Below are 18,488 nucleotides of genomic sequence, written 5' to 3'. Positions count from 1 at the left end.
CTGAAATAATGGATTGGGTTCATACTTAATCCATATTTTTGTTTTTAATTTTACTTTTATTTTATCTAAAGAATTTAAAATTTAAATGAGTACCGTTAAATATCACGTAATAAATTTTTAATTAAAATTAAAAGAATAAAATATAAGACATTAATCGGCGGAGACAGCGGAGAAAATCAACAAAAGTTTGAACATTCGAAATTCGAATGGAAGGAGAAGGACGCGTGTAAAGACAAGCTGGCAGTTCAGGGGCCCCACGGAAAATGATATTTTGATGAGAGAGAGAGAGAGAGAGAGAGAGAGATCTTCATGCGAAAAGTAGCCAGCGGCGGACTTTGACGAGGTCGCTGCTGCCCACCGCCACCTCACCCTCACAAAGACTGGCGAGACAGCCATCCCCGGTCGTGCCGTGAACGCCGCTCCCTCAGGTCACGTGCCCACCGACTCTTAGGCTGTCCTTTCCCATTTTTACGCCTTTTATTTTTCTTTTCTTTTTCATTTTATTTTTTTAATTAATATTATTATATTTTACTTATTTTTTAAAAAATTAATAGAGAAAACACTGTTCCAGAATATGCCTATGATGGTTCGAGATGTCTAATTAAGTAATTATCACCACCAAATCAAATGAATTCACTCTACATTATTAGTGTTTAATTTTTACCCTTGGTAGTCCATTTCCAATTATAGTTAAATTTATTTGTCAAATCAAAATTTGAGAAGTAAAATCAATATTTTTAATTATAACGGAGCTCACTATAGGCAATTATCCTGGCCAAAAATTTGACAACCTTGCAAAATCTCATCACAATTGGAGATCGAAATCTTCTCACTATCTTTCTCCCACCCTCAATGACCATCAATGTGAGAAGAGAAATAATCATTAGAGACGAAGGTGAAATCGATTGGAGAATTACAAATACTAGAGATTGGAGTCGGATGACGAGAAGTAACAATGAATGCGGCAACGTAGTTTGTGAGTATAACAACAACTAGGAGTGAAAGACTAAAGTTGAATGACTAAAAAATGGGTCCAAATAAAAAGGATGAAGAGAACGATGCAGATGAAGAGAATTCTAAAAATGTGAGTGGAGACAAATTTTAAAAAAGTGAGTTTGTAAGATTTTAATATTTTTATTTATTTATTAATATATTAGATGATTGATATTATGTATTTGATTATTGATTTACATATTTAATTATTGATTTTGTGTATGTGTGAATTTAATTATTAATTTTGTGTATGTGTATATTTAATTATTAATTTTGTGTATGTGTGAAAATTATAAATAATGTAATATAAATATATTTGAATTTTATTAAAATAAATAAATAAAATAGAGAGTAAAATATGAAATATAATTAGAACATTTATAATTTTTGAGATAAAATTATAATAAAAAATAAATTATTTATAATATAATTGGAAGTGATATTGGCCGGTGAGATGAAGATAGTCTCAGTAGTGTACTATTGTGTTATTTTATTTTTAATATAAGAGTGCCAGTTATAAAAAGTTATTAATTTAAAAAGAGGAATTTTTATTTTCTTTTTTTGGCTTTTTCTTATTGACAAGTAATTTACTGAAGGGTGAGGAACCGCTCGCGCATCGCACGTGACTAAGGGAGGCATTACGGGTCTACAAATTCCAAACACCTCCTCCTCTCGCTTTGCCGAACTCACAGAACTCGCCGCTGTCTCCTCCCTCGCCTTCTATCTAGATCCTCTCTGTCCGATCAATTCTCCCGATCGGACATCCGTCGGGAAAAATGGCACCAACATCGGTATCTCCGACGCCGCTTCTCAAGGACGAGCTCGACATCGTGATCCCGACAATCCGGAACCTTGATTTCCTCGAGATGTGGCGGCCGTTCTTCGAGCAGTACCATCTGATCATCGTCCAGGACGGCGACCCGTCTAAGACCATCCGCGTCCCCGACGGATTCGACTACGAGCTCCACAACCGCAACGACATCAACCGTATCCTCGGCCCCAAAGCCTCCTGCATCTCCTTCAAGGACTCCGCCTGCCGCTGCTTCGGCTACATGGTCTCCAAGAAGAAGTACATCTACACCATTGATGATGATTGCTTCGTAAGTTTCGTTTCCAGACATCGTTTCGATTCCAATTTCTTGAATTTCGGTGGATTGTGAATTTCAGTCGCAAAGATTGGATTTTATTTCCCCGCCATTTTTCCTCTTGTTATGCATTATGATTGTTTTTGTCGCCTTTTTTTGTTGTGATCTGTGTGAATTTCTTGGGCTCGGGACTGTGATTCTCGATGATCTGCTTGTGTTATTTTGGATCTGTTTCTGTTTTCGTGGTTGCGGCTAGGGCTTAAGTTTGATATTTTTGGGCCCTTTGGGATCTGATCTGTTTGGTGGCTCATAGAGTGAGTAGTGGTCAAAGATACGCTTTAGATCTGTTTTCAACCTTTTTCCTCAGTAGTCATCATTGGTTAATTTTACTTTCATTATCAAGTAGCAGATGGATCCACTCTTGCTCTGTCTAGATCTGAAGTTGAGAGATGGTTTTCAGTTCATGATAGGGTCCCCATTTCAATCTAACAGATCCAACAGTTTTGAAGGTGACTTCTCACTATTCATTCTCTCTTAGTGGCTTTTCAAGTTGGTTGGCCATTCATGGACCAGTTTGGGGCTGCAGCAAATGGATCTGGATTGCTGAATGCCTTATCGCATCTGGCTTACTCATATAGAGATCCCTTATCAGAGATCTTTATTCTTGTTCGATTTAGTGTAAATTCAACTTGTGATCTGTTTTTTGAACTTTGTGTCACTTTCTCAATTGGAGTTGAAAATATTGCATTCAATTTAATGATGCGTAATATCTAGCAGAACTGAGTCCTATTTCCATGAATTAGGTTTATTTCTGAGAAAGAACTTAATGTGGTTCACTCTCAGTAGTATGTTTGGCCTTAATTTGCCCACGACATTTGATGGTTGTTATGTTTCTCTCTTCCGCAGGTTGCTAAAGATCCCTCCGGCAAAGACATTAATGCACTTGAGCAGCACATCAAGAACCTTCTGTCCCCATCAACTCCGTTTTTCTTCAACACCCTTTATGATCCATACCGAGAGGGGGCTGATTTTGTCCGTGGATACCCTTTCAGTCTCCGTGAAGGTGTTCCGACTGCAGTGTCTCATGGTCTCTGGCTCAACATCCCTGATTATGATGCTCCGACTCAGCTCGTGAAGCCTCTTGAAAGGAACACTAGGTGAAAATTTATTTGCTTTTACCTGAATTTCCCCATATCTGATGCTTCATATTTGAATGAATTATTAATTGGTGCCATCTTTCCAGGTTTGTGGATGCTGTTATGACAATTCCCAAGGGAACCCTCTTTCCCATGTGTGGCATGAATCTCGCATTCAACCGCGAATTGATTGGGCCTGCAATGTACTTTGGACTTATGGGCGATGGTCAGCCTATCGGACGCTACGATGACATGTGGGCTGGCTGGTGCACAAAGGTAATAGCTCATTTCTTGTCAGCGATCCTCTCCTGACATTGTAAATCCAATTCCCCGCTTTCTCCATTGTTTGGAATGTGCTCATAGATTCTCTGATGATAGATCCTCTCCTCCTGACTGTTTGCTTTTTATCATGATATGAATATTGACATTGTGAATCCAAATTTCTTGCTTTTCTGCATTGTTTGGCAGTTGTTCATAGGTTCTGATTGTTGGCTATGTAGGTAATATGCGATCACTTGGGATTGGGTGTCAAGACAGGGCTTCCATATATCTATCACAGCAAAGCCAGCAACCCGTTTGTGAACCTTAAGAAGGAATACAAAGGCATCTACTGGCAAGAGGAGCTCATCCCATTTTTCCAATCGGTCATCCTCCCCAAGGACTGCACCACCGTGCAAAAATGCTATCTCGAACTGTCCAAGCAGGTGAAGGTGAAGCTGGCGAAGGTGGACGACTACTTCCTCAAGCTGGCGGATGCGATGGTTACGTGGATTGAGGCATGGGATGAACTCAACCCATCGGGAGGCGAATCTGCAGAGGTAGCCAACGGGCCAGGGAAATAGAAAAAGCCGATTTAGGAGTTACTGGTATTCGGTGTTCCGGTAGACCTTGGCTTGGTAGGGTGCGGCAGACTTTTTGCATTGGAACTTTTGCTTTGCGAAAAAGGTCTTTAGAATATTTGTTCTTTGTTTTTGCAGGCCTGGAGGGTTGGAAGTTACTATGTTTGTTATTTAGAATTGAGTTTAGAACAATAATTTATTGCGTCATTCCTATTTAATCTAGATTCGGCATTGCTTGGTGTTATATGGATATAATTTGTAAGTGGGGAGGTGTGGGGGTATGTTATGGGTTTCTTCTGTTCTGTTTTGTCTTTTATTTTGTTGGGGGTGTTGGGATGATGTTCAATTCAAACGCTTGAATGTCAAATGACAAAAGCTAAAATGGCCGGCCAGGCCAACAGGCAAAGGCTAGTCAATGAGAAGGTGAACAAATAACACCACTTGGAGGAGATAACCTACCAAAGTTGTCTCTTACGTGACGAGTGTTCAATGGTCCGTTCCATTCCATGAAGAAGGTGAAACGCACTAATCCCATCCCATCCCGTCCCGTCCCATCATCATATAGAGATACAGAATAATTGTAATAAATAATTCTAAAATTATTAAAAGCTAAAAATTTATCTAATGTTTGGCATCTATTATTAGGAATAAAGAAAATGTTATTGGTACATTTCTGTGTATATCTTGGATTAGATAAAGGTGTATCAATGATAAAAATATTTTTCATGAGGTATATAGAGGTGAGGAATATTTTGATCATAATATTTTTTTATGTAATTCAAAATATATAAAAATGATGTACATATAGGATAATTCATTAAACTTATAAGAGTTTGGACAGAGCAATCGAAATGTATTAGTAAAAGATTGTTAAAATTGTAAAATAATAAGCGGCAACACGTGACGTGGCTAGTGGGTGGGACTGGGATGGGATGGGATGGGATCCCTTTCCAATAACCCTAGCTGGCAAACGAACAAGTGGTTACGGGTCACTTACGGCACAACCGAGGCAGGCACCAATACTACTACTTGTTCAACGATTAAAAAATTAACCCATCTAGAACAGAAAAGACAGTTTCCATTCAATCCCCAATAAGAGAATGAGAATCACTTGTATTTTGAAGGGTCTTTCTCATTCAATTGTGATTTTTGTGACATTTTAATAAAAATATGAATGGCTATTTTATAGAAGCAGGCTCTCTACGACTACTAGTCTCTTCGCCGTGGGGTCCACGTAATTTCTTCCACACGAAATCTAAAATCTTAGAAAAAGCACTGATCGGAACAAGTAAAATAAATCTACACAACCCAATTAAATTTAAATGTATTTTATTAGGCCATGCCTCGATTCTAAAATCCATATTATCATATCAAAATTTTATAATTTAAAACTCATGACAAGTAGTACAAGTAATTTGATATTTTAAAATAAGTTAAAAAAGTTAAATCACCTACCCATCTTGACTTAGTGTCGATTAAATCAAAGAATATATAGAGATAAAACTAACTATGTTGAAAAAAAAATAAAAAATTAAACGAAATCAATCTAATTACATTTCAATCAATTTTCATGTTCATCACATCTCTGAGAAGAAGACTTCATATCTGATAATTATTTTTAATGGAACTAACGATATGTATATGTCATTTTATGATTTTATTTTTTATTAGATTTGGATTTGCTTGAGTTCAGATTTAACCAGTGAGTGGGTGCTCAATTGAGCCCGAATTTGCTTGGAACCTAGATCCAGATTTGGTTGGCAAATGAGATGGGTAAAATCATAAAAAGAAAAAAGAACACAAAGGTAATTACTCTAAAAAGAAAAAAATAAAGTTAATTTCTTGGAAGATTATTCAACAAAAAATGAAAAGTTATTAAATTTGTTCAAATATATATAAATTTTAAAAACATGGCTATCCAAATTTGAACTAAACTTAAAATAAAAATTTAAATTTTATTTACTATTTGATGAATGCGATTGTGCCGTTAAAACAAAAAAGGAAATGAATAATTCAAAGGTTTAATATACACAAAACGCCGTTGCCGGGGATCGAACCCGGGTCACCCGCGTGACAGGCGGGTATACTCACCACTATACTACAACGACTTTGATGCTTTGGTGTTTCAATAGTACCATAAAAAATGTTCATAGTAATTGACGAAGATTTTTTAATTCCTTTTTGGTCCTACCCCGTGGAAACAGCACAAATTAAACGTGGATGAAATAAAAGATTTCGTTAAGTACCTTCCTTTCCATGCCTTAAAGTTCTATGTTTTAACTTCCTTAAACCGCATTGTTTGCTTAAACCAACAAATGTAGCAGCAAATCATGGGGGCATAAGCCATTGATTTCCTCTCAAAATGTCAAGACTATGCTTCCCTGCCCTCTGCAAAGCGAAAAGGAGGTAAAATTTCAACTAAAAAGAAATAATGTTAGATTGTGTTTGATTGCATATATTTATCATGGAAAATACATATTTTTTATGAAAAACAATCAAACACTATTAATTTTTATATGGAAAAATATGTATGGTACAAGCATTTAAAGCTTATTTCCATGAAATTCATTTTCTAAAGGGGTGAGATGATTTTTGTTTTCTAGGTAATATTACCTAGAATTAAATTATAGGTAATGCAATCAAACACTTTAGGGTATGTTTGATAGTATGAAATTTTCATGAAAAATGTCATGTCCAAAAAATTTAATTTCATCCTTATTGTTTGGCATATAACATTTTTTATGGAATTCAATTTCATGGTACAACCATTTAAAACATATTTTGACTTAATTTTTATGAAAAATTGATTCCAAGGGGGTGGTGATTTTTATTTTTTATGAAAGATGAAAAATATTTTTCTTTTCCAACTAAATACAATCAAACACTCTTATTATTGTTACCTAATACGGGCCCAACGGTGAAGCCAAATATACAGAGCATAAAGTCTCTAAAATTGGAAGATCCCTAATTTTAAAATTTTGTAATATATAATTTTTATTTTTTTAATAATAAATATTTATTAAAAAAATAAAATACAAAACATAATAAACTTTTTTACCTTCCCTTCTTCATTTCCCAATTTTGTACTGTTGATGCTATTCCCAAAAATCCACTTTCCCCTCTCAATATTATAAAAAAAAAAAAATTAATACTTTTTAGAAGGCTTGACAAATTTTTTCACCTAAACCCCCAAATTAGTTGGGCCGGCTTTGTTGTCACCAAAACTGTCTTGTCGCTGCAAACTTGGCTCTAGTAAATTAAGCATAGTAAATGGGTTGGTTAATCAAAGCTCAAAACTTTCCAGAGACTAACGGCCAAACAAATTTGCCTCACAACCTCTACAAGCAAACGCGAGGCCCCTGAGGAATATCAGATCATTCACTTAAATAGCCATGAAAAGAACACTACATATACCTGGGGATACAGGAAATCACATTTCCAGCAGGGGATACTGAAGAACCTGAAAACCAAATATCGAGAACTCTTGCAAGATGGTTTATGCTAATTAGTGTTACATGCCCAGTCCCTAAACCGAAACCTTAAATTCAGATGAGAGCTTTGATGCAGGAATAAGATAAATTTAGTTAAAGTGAAACAGCAAATTTATGCACAAGTACACATGAATAGCAACTCATGCTAAGAAGAGGAGCAAGTTCCTGGAACACCAGGGAGAGTAATACAGTAGATTATATCGCTAACAGCATAAATAAACACAGAATGAATGCCACAGCCCCATAATTGCTTCCCTTTCCTGCACTGGTTGTCCCCGAGAAGGCTTCACTCGTATTCTTAGGTTGCGCGATACTTTTCCTGAGCTGCCCTGTCGCAATATAAGTAGTGTCAGTTAAGCTTGAAGACAAAACAGGTTCAGAATACCAAGGTTGCACAGATGTACCACGTTGCTCACTGATATAGGTTCCTTCACAAACTTCTTTATGAGATAGCATGAGAATCTTCACCATAGATACATTTTACTGTGGTGCAGAGTTAATTTCGTATAAATTCCAAGAACTCACAATGACAACAAGAACATGTTATAGAACCTTAAATTGATTTATGTTTCACCTGGTAAAATCATGGAAACTCTTTATTCTATTCGTTCTGTTAGTGTTCTTAGCTAAGAATTTCATAGACCATAGAAAAATGCACCAAACCTTTCATGCAGTGCCAACCATCAACAAATGGAAAGGCAAAAATGTGTTAGCTGGAGAGGCAAAAAAGGGAAGAGGCTGCACAACTGGAAACCACAAGAAACATTCAGAGCTACTACATAGAAAGCATGCAAGTAATCCTTGATTATGCATTTTCTAATATTCTTTCATTTTTCCAACTTAAGGAATGACATGAACAACTACGATCAAATACATTGCATGACAGCAAGCTAAAAGAGCCAACTTTAGGAAGATACGTGTACACTTTTAAGGCACACTAGGCCAAGACACACAGTTGCTATGGCACACAAAAAGGAAGCACAATAAATCATTTTATACAATTCCTTCTGATGGAGTTTAAATATGAAAAACAAGTTAGATAAACTCCTGCTCAAGAATTAGATTTATCAGTTAACATTACATTGCCTTGGTGCAAGTTCTGAACCTCTTATTGGAAAATATATGGTTTGTGAAATAAAATAATAAAAATAAACACTAACTGTTCTCAATTTAATTTAACTGTTGGGATATTTTCAATGGTATACATAAACAACCCACTTCAAATTGAAACTGGATGCCAAACAGTGTGCTCCAACTAAGCCTTGCCCTACCATGACAAACCATGAACAACATTGGGTTTTGGGGGGTTGGGGGGGGGGGGGGGGGTGTGGTGTTGTTCAAAGATAGAGAGAATGGAGACTATGGTATCTTGACTATGGTCAGGCCTAGAGATCAACGTAATTTACCTTTATGATCCCTGCCTTTAGTGAAGCAGTCCCATTTCAAAGACAAGAATGTTTTCATGGCATCAAATTCATCCTTAAGAGTATCTTCTTCAATTTGAAATATCCATTTAGCGAGGGGCATATTATGTTTTCAGGGAAGACCAAAGGAATTAGGGGCCTTTGCCTGTCTTTCACTGCCGTATCCTGTCATGGCCATGTCTCAAGAACTTGTGTGATAGGGATAAGGTGTCAAATTAACTTAATCTTTAACGTCATCATCAAGCAGAAAGTTAAATGTCAATGTTTTCAATGTGGCAAGACCCAAAGGACCTCTCCCCCTTCCTACTGGGAGTGAGGAGCAGCAAACTTCCATGCAGTGTTAGTACATAATATGAAGAGACAATTAAAAAAATGCAACCTAATAAAAGAGACCTTATTTTGGCAGCATCCATGTCAACATAGAGAGAAATATACATATATATAGGCATAACAAACAGTCCAAGTACATGCTCAGATACCTTATTCCAGAACCATTCAAATGATCTTGAGGCCACAGAGATTATCCTTTTCCTGTTTCACCTGTATAGATTGCCTTTGATGCTCCACCCTCTGAAGTTGAGATGACAGTTGAAGCAAATCAATGGTATGTACTTCGTCATAAGAAAGTTGATCCTTGCTATTCATATATTCTGACCCTTGGAAAATTCCATCAGTGAAGTTGAAAGCATAACTGTCATTTGGAATTAGTGTGGGACCAAAGTGATGATCCTCCGCAGAATTCATGCCAGTGGAATTGAACTTATGTGGCAATCCGCTGGTGGAACCCTGTGGGGTCACTTTCAAGGGCTTTTCAGAGATGATACTAACATTGTAATTACCATGTGTGCCAGATACAATCATGGGTTGAGCCACTGGAATTCCTGATGAATGGTTTGAAGAATTCAGTGACTGAGATGACAGAAGAGAGAGAGCATGACTTGAGGCCGACATCCCTGATGGGCCTTGAACAGTAGATGCCAAGTCAAAATGAATGTAATCTTCACTTCCAATAGAGGAATTGTATATCAAAGAACCTGTGACAGAATTTAAGGCCCCCATATCATGTTGGTTTTGGGCAATGTTCTCGGTAAAACCTTTTTCTGATGCTGAATCAAGTCCATTTCCATGGAAAGGAGGACAATGTTTCTCAAAACTGTGAGGAAACAGCAATTTTGGATGCACATTTCCATTTGTGATGGGAACTGCTGATTGAGGACAATAATTGGCTCCATCTTGAAATTTAATGTTCCTGCTCCAGTCATTCATGTCATATTTCTGTGGGTGCAGAAGGTTGTTAGGGAGTATATTTTGGCAAACAAAAGAAGATGTTGTTAAAGTACTCCCCTGAAATCTGCCACCTGCAGAACCTGCATAATGTTATGAAGACATTAGTAACTATGGTTCCAAGGAGTAGGAAGTGAATATCTCAAAATATTTTTTTTCCAAAAATACTTTGATTCCTAATTTGAGTAAAATGAAACTGAAAGCAACCCAAAAATACTTCAGTAAATAGAATTGAGGGCAAAAGCAAATAGGAGTCACATAAAAATGTGCGAGTCTATGAAATTTAGACACAGCTTTGTTATCACTTTGTAACATCAACGCGCAACCATACAAATGCCAAACCAATTTTTCTTTTTGCAAGTAAATGCTAAACCCATTTTATATGCAATTAATAAAATAACTGTATGCATCAGCATGGTTTCTGGAACAACTATAAGTCTATAAGGATAATTCTCTTGTTCATGTAGCCAAATCTAATATAGCAAGGAAAGTTTTGCCTACTATTATTGGTGACAATGTTTAGGTCATAATGGGCATTTGTTGGAATGGGTGCCACCTTGCTTGATGGGGTGGTTGAATTGCTGTGGGAACTCTTGTGAGGCAGAATGCAAGCATTCTCAGGGGAGGTTTGGGGAGGACCAGGAGTTAATCCAGCAAGGTTTAAGGAAGCTCACAGAAGATCATATTGCCTTCATCTTCCAATCAGCCACAAACTACGGCAACTTAGCACAGGTTCATGCAGAAGCAAATGCAAAGAGCTTTGGCGAGACTGAGTTTGAGATGGTGCTGTGCAAGAAGTTTGCTCATGGGTATTAGGAGTACAACTCAATGTTAGGTGTTGTTTGGGAAAAGCATCAAAGGTTACTTAAAGCCAGATTTTCCTGGCAAGGATCTCCCCTTGGGCTTGGATGTAAGAACACTTTGATGCTACGTGCGGACTTATGGAGAATGGCTACCTTCCATTTCTAATCACATTTGGGCCACATGGAAGTGTTAAAAGATCACTCAACCGGAGAATATATAATCAATATCAAAACTGTTCTCAAAATACATCTAAAAGAGTTTAATATGTGACTAAATCCCACTCTAGCTAGGATACCTCAAATAATTCCTAATTAGGACTCCAATGGAACATAATAACTAAAAGACTAACTAGAAACCAAATAAAACATGTTAATTCTTAAATTTATGTCTAGAGTAATATTCTCCAAAGTACTTGGTTTATGCCCTCCATCAAAGAGTCCCATTGTTGTCATCATCAAAATCCTCAATCCTACTAGGTGAGGTAGATTGCATGAATTTAGTTCTCTAGTCATTTCTATCCATGGCCATATTTCCTGAAAGGTCATTAATACTATGTTAGTTTAAAGCTTTCCTGCCAAGTTTCTTTGGCCTTTCTCTACACCTATTTTGCTACAAATTTGTTCCCTTCCATCCACTCTCTTCACAGGTGCCCTTATTGGTCTAATTAATAAGGTAAGTCTGCTACTAATAAAGGGGAGAGTCAAGTACTTTTAAAAGATCTTTAATGAACTTATTGTGATGAATTATCATTGCAGGCTGTGTCTATTTCTATATGTATCCTTGCATCTGTGCGTGCAAAAGTTGTAGCTCTCTTTGTTTTGATCAACGGGAATTTTGCTCATCCTGATAAAGACTCAAGCACCAAACAAAATGAGAAAGGCAGAATAACAATTGCTGCAATAACCAATGATTCTAAAGATTGGCATTAATATTTGGAAAAATAAATCAGTTTTTCTTTCCTTTTAAATGTTCTATTTTTCCAATGTTTTCTATGATAAATGTAACCTTAAAAGATCTGCAGTAAACTTCCTGTCTTGCACCAGAACTATCGACTTTCAGTTTAGCGAATTCCTCTCCATCTGGGTATCTATTATAGATATCATGTTTTGCTTCTTCAACTGCACAAAGATATGCTGGCTGAACATCATGGACTCAACACTCAATCATCATAATAGACAAGAGTGCTTCAAGAGAATGAAAAGTCAAAGGATTGAAGCAACTGTCCAGATAGATAAATTAGGTGCAAGAGGACCCCACCCCACGGGTGGGGATTCAGTAATATTCCAAATTAAAAGAGAAAGGAATTATATACCAATAAATGACTGAAATAACCTCCCACTTCTGCCAGAGTGATTTCCAACATGAGGTTTCCTTCGCCGCTCATTATGGCCTGCAAGGCGTTTCCGACAACTGCGTTTATCATCATCAAATTCAGACAGCAAATGAAACCTGTAAAATCAGAAACTAACCTATATTATATTTGCAACAGAAGTTAAGACATGTCTTAATGACTAAGCTTCAGACTGACAGGAATACATATCAAGTAACTGTCAAAATGAACATGGTAGAGAAAGAATTGGTAGAAATGAGAGCACCTGAAGCTGTGACACCCACATATACTTATACATGAATGTGATTATGAGATTTTGTAATTGTACCCAAAAAAATAAATGTACTACCAAGCTGTATCACATCCCTTAAAATGGTGTAAGGTGTCACTATAGACTTCCTGCCTCATTTTTCCATGTTCTTATATTCTCGTTGGTATGAAAGAATATATAGTCATGTCTTTTAGATATATTTTAAATTTATAACACAAAAAATTACCTATACACACCTGCAAAATGGAACTACTCTAAAAGACGGATGAAACAACAATTGTGGTTTCAAGGGATATAATTAGCTTTCCCATGATAGAAACTAAAAGAACGAAAACTACTAACTCTTCCCATCCCAAGTTTAAGAAAAGAAAGACGTAACAACAATCTCAAGCTTTAATCCATTCGGGTTGGGTCGGTTATGTAAATTCTAGCTTTCCAATCATTTCTATCCACAACCATAAAACTGAGACAACCAGAGTTCAGCACAAGTGCAGAACAGACCATCACAATTTGAAGCCTCAAAACTCAAGGTACCTGGACTCTTTTTGATTGCTAAGAAGGAATGGTACAGATATGATACATTCAAAAAGTTAACATTTGATTTTGAATAAGCAATTGGAAGACTAACAATCTCCCTTTCTTTTTGCCTTACTGCTCATTGCAGCTGTAAAAAAGGTTAACAATTAAAGGGTACAAAGCCAACCTGCTACACTGCTGACAAAACCTTTGCTCAATACCATTCACGATGACTTTGGGAGTCTTGGAGTGAACCTCACAAACTTTGTGTCTCTTGTGGTAGTCCTTTGAGGAGCTCAGATCTTTCCTACACCCATGAACTTGGCAAAAGGGAGACTGAGAACTCAACCCGGCCCGAACCCTCTTAGCTGGGGCAGATGACTCTGCTGAAGACAACACGGGTGCCGCCTTGGAGGATTTCAAATTCTGAGATTCTCTTTGATCAGCATACCTCCCCAGCTTCAAATCAATGAGTGATGTATCCCGGCTGTTGGATTCCACCACCGAGCTTGAAAACTTTGAACTCGACTCCTCCTCCCCTGAAAACGTATTCATAGTGGATGTAATTGGAGTAGTCATTCTTTCACCAAGAATTCTAGAACTTGAAATATCTTTAACAGAGTCATTCACGGTCCAAGATTTTCCCATCTTTTCCCGGAAACCCACTACACTACTCCCATAACAACTTGGGCCTTTCAATTCCCAATCCATCAATCCATTTTTCCCTCTTCCAGTTAAATCTGAAGCAGAAACAGATTCATCAGACACAAAACCTTTGCCTTGAGAAACATAGCTCCAAGACTCCATTATACGAACAGCAATCACAAACTTCTAAATAGTACTGAGCATTGAGCAAGAAAACTCCTCCAGTGGTCAATTACTAGATTGACTTATAATTCCCCAAATCCAAAACCCACTTATCAAACCCTAAACAACCATTAAAGAAGTTTCCACAAGGAAATGTGCATTTTCCTATTGGGATGCCAAACCTTTGGGAACTACAATTTCTGAAGGAAACCCATAAAGGGAGTTTCAAAACCCATAACGAAAACAGCCCAAAGCCAACCAAATGGGCAGGAACAAGTGTATTAACCGAACCAAGAAGCACCCACGAAGCCAAGAGATAAGCTCCGCGCTTGCCCAGTTCGCGGAAGCCAAGAAGCAATAAGGGCGACAGAATAACTTAGGGAGTGAAGAAGTGATTTAAGTAACTGAAACGAAGAAAAAAGATTAATGAAAGCTGCCAAAAAATTGAAAATGATGAGAGAGAGAGGAAGAAGGGGGTGGGGGGGGGAGACAGAGAGATATTGTTTTATTATCAGAGATGACTATTTATTGAAACGAGTTATAGGGTTGTGATGTGAAGTTGGGGAGAAGAGTGAGTACTCACTGAAAGCGGCTTAAGAGTGTCCCAACTCCATGGAAGACAGCTCCTGCTACCCTTTATTGTGTGCGCGAGCAGCGCGACATACATACATACATACGTACATACATACATATATATATATATAGAGAGAGAGAGAGAGAGAGAGAGAGAGAGAGAGAGATTGAAACTCGTGCTTCATACAGCTTTGCTTAGCAAGCAAGGGAATTACTAAAGTCTAAAAGTTTTGTCTTTTAATTCTTTTTGCTAATTATATTGCGAGATGTATTGTCCCTCTGCCAGAATCATCTTTGTTTGAGAAAGAAAGAGATGTTGCCACTACCAGAAGGAAAAGCTTTGCCACCCAACAACGCACAGTCAGAGACTCAAATCAAATGAAAAGCCTCAGAAAACAGTGATTTTCAATTCATCAAAATATTATTACCTATTTAAACTTTAATAATGTTATGTAATCTATATCAAATTAAATGACCTTTTATCATATCATATGAATTGGAATGGAAGGGTGAAAATTCAATAGCCATGGTGGTCAAGCTGCATTATTGGTATGGCCCACCAACTAACTAGTTTTCAGATCCATCATCTTTTCAATCATTTATCACTTCCCTCTTCAATAACCCCCCCCCATTTCTGAATCTCTTGTCCAATTTCTTGGTGGATCTCAATGTGACACCTGGTAATGCATCAATGAATTGCTCTCCCTCTTCCTAGGAGCAATATTCATGTGTAATGTGAGGTGGGACATATCTAAATGATATGGTTGATGTTGTGTGAGTTTTCACCCTTTAAATTGAGTCAAAATTTTGTTATTATTTAGACAAATATACAAGTCGATTCACGATGACATTTAGAAAAAGATTGTGTGCTTAAGTCAAGTCATTATAATGTGATTTCAGAAATAATCTTGAATTATTTTATATTTTTTATAATTATGTATTTCTAATAAATAAATATTAATGAGCTATGTGAAGTATTTACTTTGGGTGGAAAAATCATTGAGCTCAACTACTGGGAAGAGGTTTTGAGCAAGATAGGGGGCTTGAACAAGGACAACCCTACCTCATTTAAATTGGTTGGCAAGCCCTTTAATGCACTCACAGCCTCTACCCAACTTGTAAGAATTGTACATGGAGGATGCAATGTTACTATGGTCTGCCCCCTATTTTTACTCTTTTTTTGTGATTATTTATTTTTTTATTATTTTAATTAAACTCATAAATTTATATTTTTAAATTAATTTAACTCTTATAATTTGATTTTTTTTATAATAATTCAAACTTTTTATTATTTCAATTACACCTTTAAATTGATATTTTCAAATTAATTTAAAATTTTTTTAGGATGTGATAAGTATTTTATTATTTTATTTTATTTTTTTTACACATAAAAGTATATGAATTAAATTAATTCTAAATTATAGGTTTAGAAGTGTAACTGAAATAACAAAAATTTCAGATTATTACAAAAAAAAAAAATTCAAAATATAGAGATTAAATTGATTTAAAAATTAAGTTCGTAGTATAATTAAAATAATAAAAATTCAAATAATCACATAAAAAAAAGGTTAAATTGCAATGACAAAAATATAGATTTAGCCGATCAATTATTGATATTTTTATATAAGAGTTTTTTAGAAATAATTTATTTTTATTATTAATTATGTTTTTTCTACCATCAAATAATGTAAAAAGCAATATTGACAAATAAAGTAATTTGAAGATTTAGAAATAAAATAAAAATTGAAAAAATAATACTCTTAATATATAAAAATCATATGACTAAATTTGACATTGACAAGTACAAGACCTAATCATTAATAGATATTTATATTTTTACCCAAAGTTATAGATACGTAGATAGAAAAATAATTTAAAAATATGTGCCAGTTAAGGGCTTTTTTTCTATTGTATTTTGTTCTCATCAAAACGAAAAATAAAATTCTTATTTATTAGGGGGATATTTATTGACATCCGCTATCTATACAAAGATTAAAATAAATATATAATTAAAATAATATTTCCTACATTATTTTTCTTGATTTGTAAAATATTTGTTTAGTCGTTATTATTCGATTCACAATCACTTTATACTTGAATAACAAAAATGACGTTCTAAATGTGCGAGAATCTTTATTTTATTAAAATTATTTTTATACATAATTTTATTCGACACGAAAAAATCATTTTTACAAATCAAGGAGAAAAATTCTTGAGAACCAGACAGATTGATAGACATGCTTACAGAGTTAGGGTTAAAAGACTAAAATGTCATCGCCCATATTACATTACACTTTTTTTAATGCAAAATAGATGAGAGTATTTTAATCTTTTAACGCCCATTCTATAAACATGTCTGTTAATCTGTTAAAGAGATTATGCTCCCCTTGAGCAAGCAATGGTAGCAATTGTGGATGGAGAAATGAAAGATGGGAAAGGAAAGGGTAGAAGGGAAAGTGGGATGGAAGATGGCTGGTCTAACCATTGGCTAAGTCTAACTAGCTAGAAAGAGATGGGAATAATTAATGCTAAACCTATTTGGTAGCAGAAATTTGCGACCAGATAGGAGGAGAAATTTGGTATTTTGGTCCCCACTCTAAACCACCATACATGCTGCAATGTTGATGCAAAGCCCAGGTGAGATGTGACACCCCCCATTCTTCCTCTCCTTAATTTTGAAAGATTTTATGGGTGAAATGTCTAAGTTGCCCCTGCTGTTTCCATTTAATTTCCATCCTCTCTTCCTCATTCAGCTCCATGTCCACACACATACACAGACAAAGGAGGAGCAACAGCTTTGCTTTATGGCATTTTCCTTGCTTTATTATTGCCACTTCAAAATAGGTTCATAGAGACATAATAGAGAAGATTCAACACTCTCCTAAGAAGATTCCAGCTTTCAGAACACAAAACGTAATAATAGTAAATGTGTAGGTGTCACAAAATGACACAAACCACGTTAATAAGAAGGGATAGAGGAGGCTACTCCTTTTGTCAACAGCAAGGGGATTGAGATAAAAATGAGAGGTAGAACCCCATCCACTCATTTCTCACTTGTCTCCATCAATAATACACATCTACTTCTTCTGCCATTGCATGGCCAAACAGTGCACTTGGAGGTGATAGAAGTTCGTCCTAACTCATCAACAATTTTGTCTATAATGTGTACTTTTTTTTGTTTTTTTCCTCCGTCTATCTTTTAAAAATGATATGACCCGTAAGAGAGGCTAACGACAAATCAATTAAGGTATTATCAAGAAAATAATACATGAAGTCTTAATTTCATTATATAAAGTCAACTATATGAAGTTTAACTTATTAATTACATAATATATTAAGTCTTAATAATTTCATTATATAAAGTCAATTATATGAAATTTAACTTATTAATTACATTTTTTCTCTTCATATTAACATATCCCATGTTTCAAACTATTATTAAATTTTCAAAAATAAAAATTAATACCAAAAACACATTTACAAATAAAGTAATTTGAAAATTAAAAGTATTTGATCATAATAGAAAAAAAATCCAATATCTAGATAGAAAAAAATAAACTTATATGCATATAAAATAAAATAAAAATATTTAAAAATATGTGTGGATGGAGTGGCTTAGAGGACACCACATCTGTCCCCAAACCAACCTATTCCCAAACAATTTCCCTTTTTTCTTTAGTCCCTAAGTACCTATTGCTATTGCTATTGCCATCTCCACCCAAGTGGCTTGTTTGTACAAGTGAATTAGGCACAGCCCATTGGCCCAATCCCTGCAGGCCTGTTTGAAGCCTCAAATTTGGGCCTGAATTTATCCTATGGGCCCAAACGCTTGCCGATGCTCTTACGAGTTGGGACTCACTGAGTGGGCCCTCAGGGCCGAACTCCACTTCGGTATTTATATACTGAGAATCATGATATTTTAAATATAAAATTTA

At 35.8% G+C, this 18,488-nt stretch overlaps 2 protein-coding genes and 1 non-coding gene across 5 annotated transcripts; 1 reads left to right on the top strand and 2 right to left on the bottom strand.

Annotated features, from left to right (window-relative positions):
* The first annotated feature begins 1,661 nt into the window (after positions 1 to 1,661).
* On the top strand, positions 1,662 to 4,297 carry LOC127793150 (probable UDP-arabinopyranose mutase 2). Its single transcript, XM_052323933.1, has 4 exons — positions 1,662 to 2,093; positions 2,985 to 3,235; positions 3,322 to 3,490; positions 3,715 to 4,297. The coding sequence occupies exons 1-4, from the start codon at positions 1,770 to 1,772 to the stop codon at positions 4,054 to 4,056; spliced, it is 1,086 nt and encodes a 361-aa protein (XP_052179893.1). The 5' UTR covers positions 1,662 to 1,769; the 3' UTR covers positions 4,057 to 4,297.
* A 1,792-nt stretch (positions 4,298 to 6,089) lies between these two features.
* On the bottom strand, positions 6,090 to 6,161 carry TRNAD-GUC (transfer RNA aspartic acid (anticodon GUC)). The gene has a single exon. It is a non-coding gene; the product is annotated as a tRNA-Asp (tRNA).
* Positions 6,162 to 7,527: 1,366 nt separating this feature from the next.
* Positions 7,528 to 14,864, bottom strand: LOC127793082 (squamosa promoter-binding-like protein 6). 3 transcript variants are annotated; one of them, XM_052323857.1, is made up of 5 exons: positions 14,564 to 14,864; positions 13,361 to 14,384; positions 12,369 to 12,505; positions 9,448 to 10,335; positions 7,528 to 7,873 (listed from the first exon to the last, which is right to left on the bottom strand). In XM_052323857.1, the coding sequence occupies exons 2-4, from the start codon at positions 13,978 to 13,980 to the stop codon at positions 9,464 to 9,466; spliced, it is 1,629 nt and encodes a 542-aa protein (XP_052179817.1). In that variant the 5' UTR covers positions 13,981 to 14,384; positions 14,564 to 14,864; the 3' UTR covers positions 7,528 to 7,873; positions 9,448 to 9,463. The 3 variants fall into 3 exon arrangements, with proteins under 3 accessions (XP_052179817.1, XP_052179819.1, XP_052179818.1); XM_052323859.1 differs by having other exon boundaries at positions 13,361 to 13,913; XM_052323858.1 differs by lacking the exon at positions 14,564 to 14,864 and having other exon boundaries at positions 7,528 to 7,868; positions 13,361 to 14,557.
* Positions 14,865 to 18,488: the final 3,624 nt, after the last annotated feature.

This window comes from Diospyros lotus, unplaced genomic scaffold, assembly GCF_014633365.1.
Source record: "Diospyros lotus cultivar Yz01 unplaced genomic scaffold, ASM1463336v1 superscaf1, whole genome shotgun sequence".
NCBI classification, from domain to species: Eukaryota; Viridiplantae; Streptophyta; class Magnoliopsida; order Ericales; family Ebenaceae; genus Diospyros; species Diospyros lotus.
This window is presented reverse-complemented; position numbering and strand designations above follow the sequence as displayed.

Bases quoted from the DNA above. Each gene is read 5' to 3' on its own strand.
- LOC127793150 (XM_052323933.1), top strand. From the start codon at position 1,770: ATGGCACCAACATCGGTATCTCCGACGCCGCTTCTCAAGGACGAGCTC. The intron at 2,094-2,984 runs GTAAGTTTCGTT...TCTCTTCCGCAG, and splicing joins CCATTGATGATGATTGCTTC to GTTGCTAAAGATCCCTCCGG. The intron at 3,236-3,321 runs GTGAAAATTTAT...CCATCTTTCCAG, and splicing joins CCTCTTGAAAGGAACACTAG to GTTTGTGGATGCTGTTATGA.
- LOC127793082 (XM_052323857.1), bottom strand. From the start codon at position 13,980: ATGGAGTCTTGGAGCTATGTTTCTCAAGGCAAAGGTTTTGTGTCTGAT. The intron at 12,506-13,360 runs GTTGGCTTTGTA...CTGATTTTACAG, and splicing joins TTTTGTCAGCAGTGTAGCAG to GTTTCATTTGCTGTCTGAAT. The intron at 10,336-12,368 runs GTATATAATTCC...AACATTATGCAG, and splicing joins GTTATTTCAGTCATTTATTG to GTTCTGCAGGTGGCAGATTT.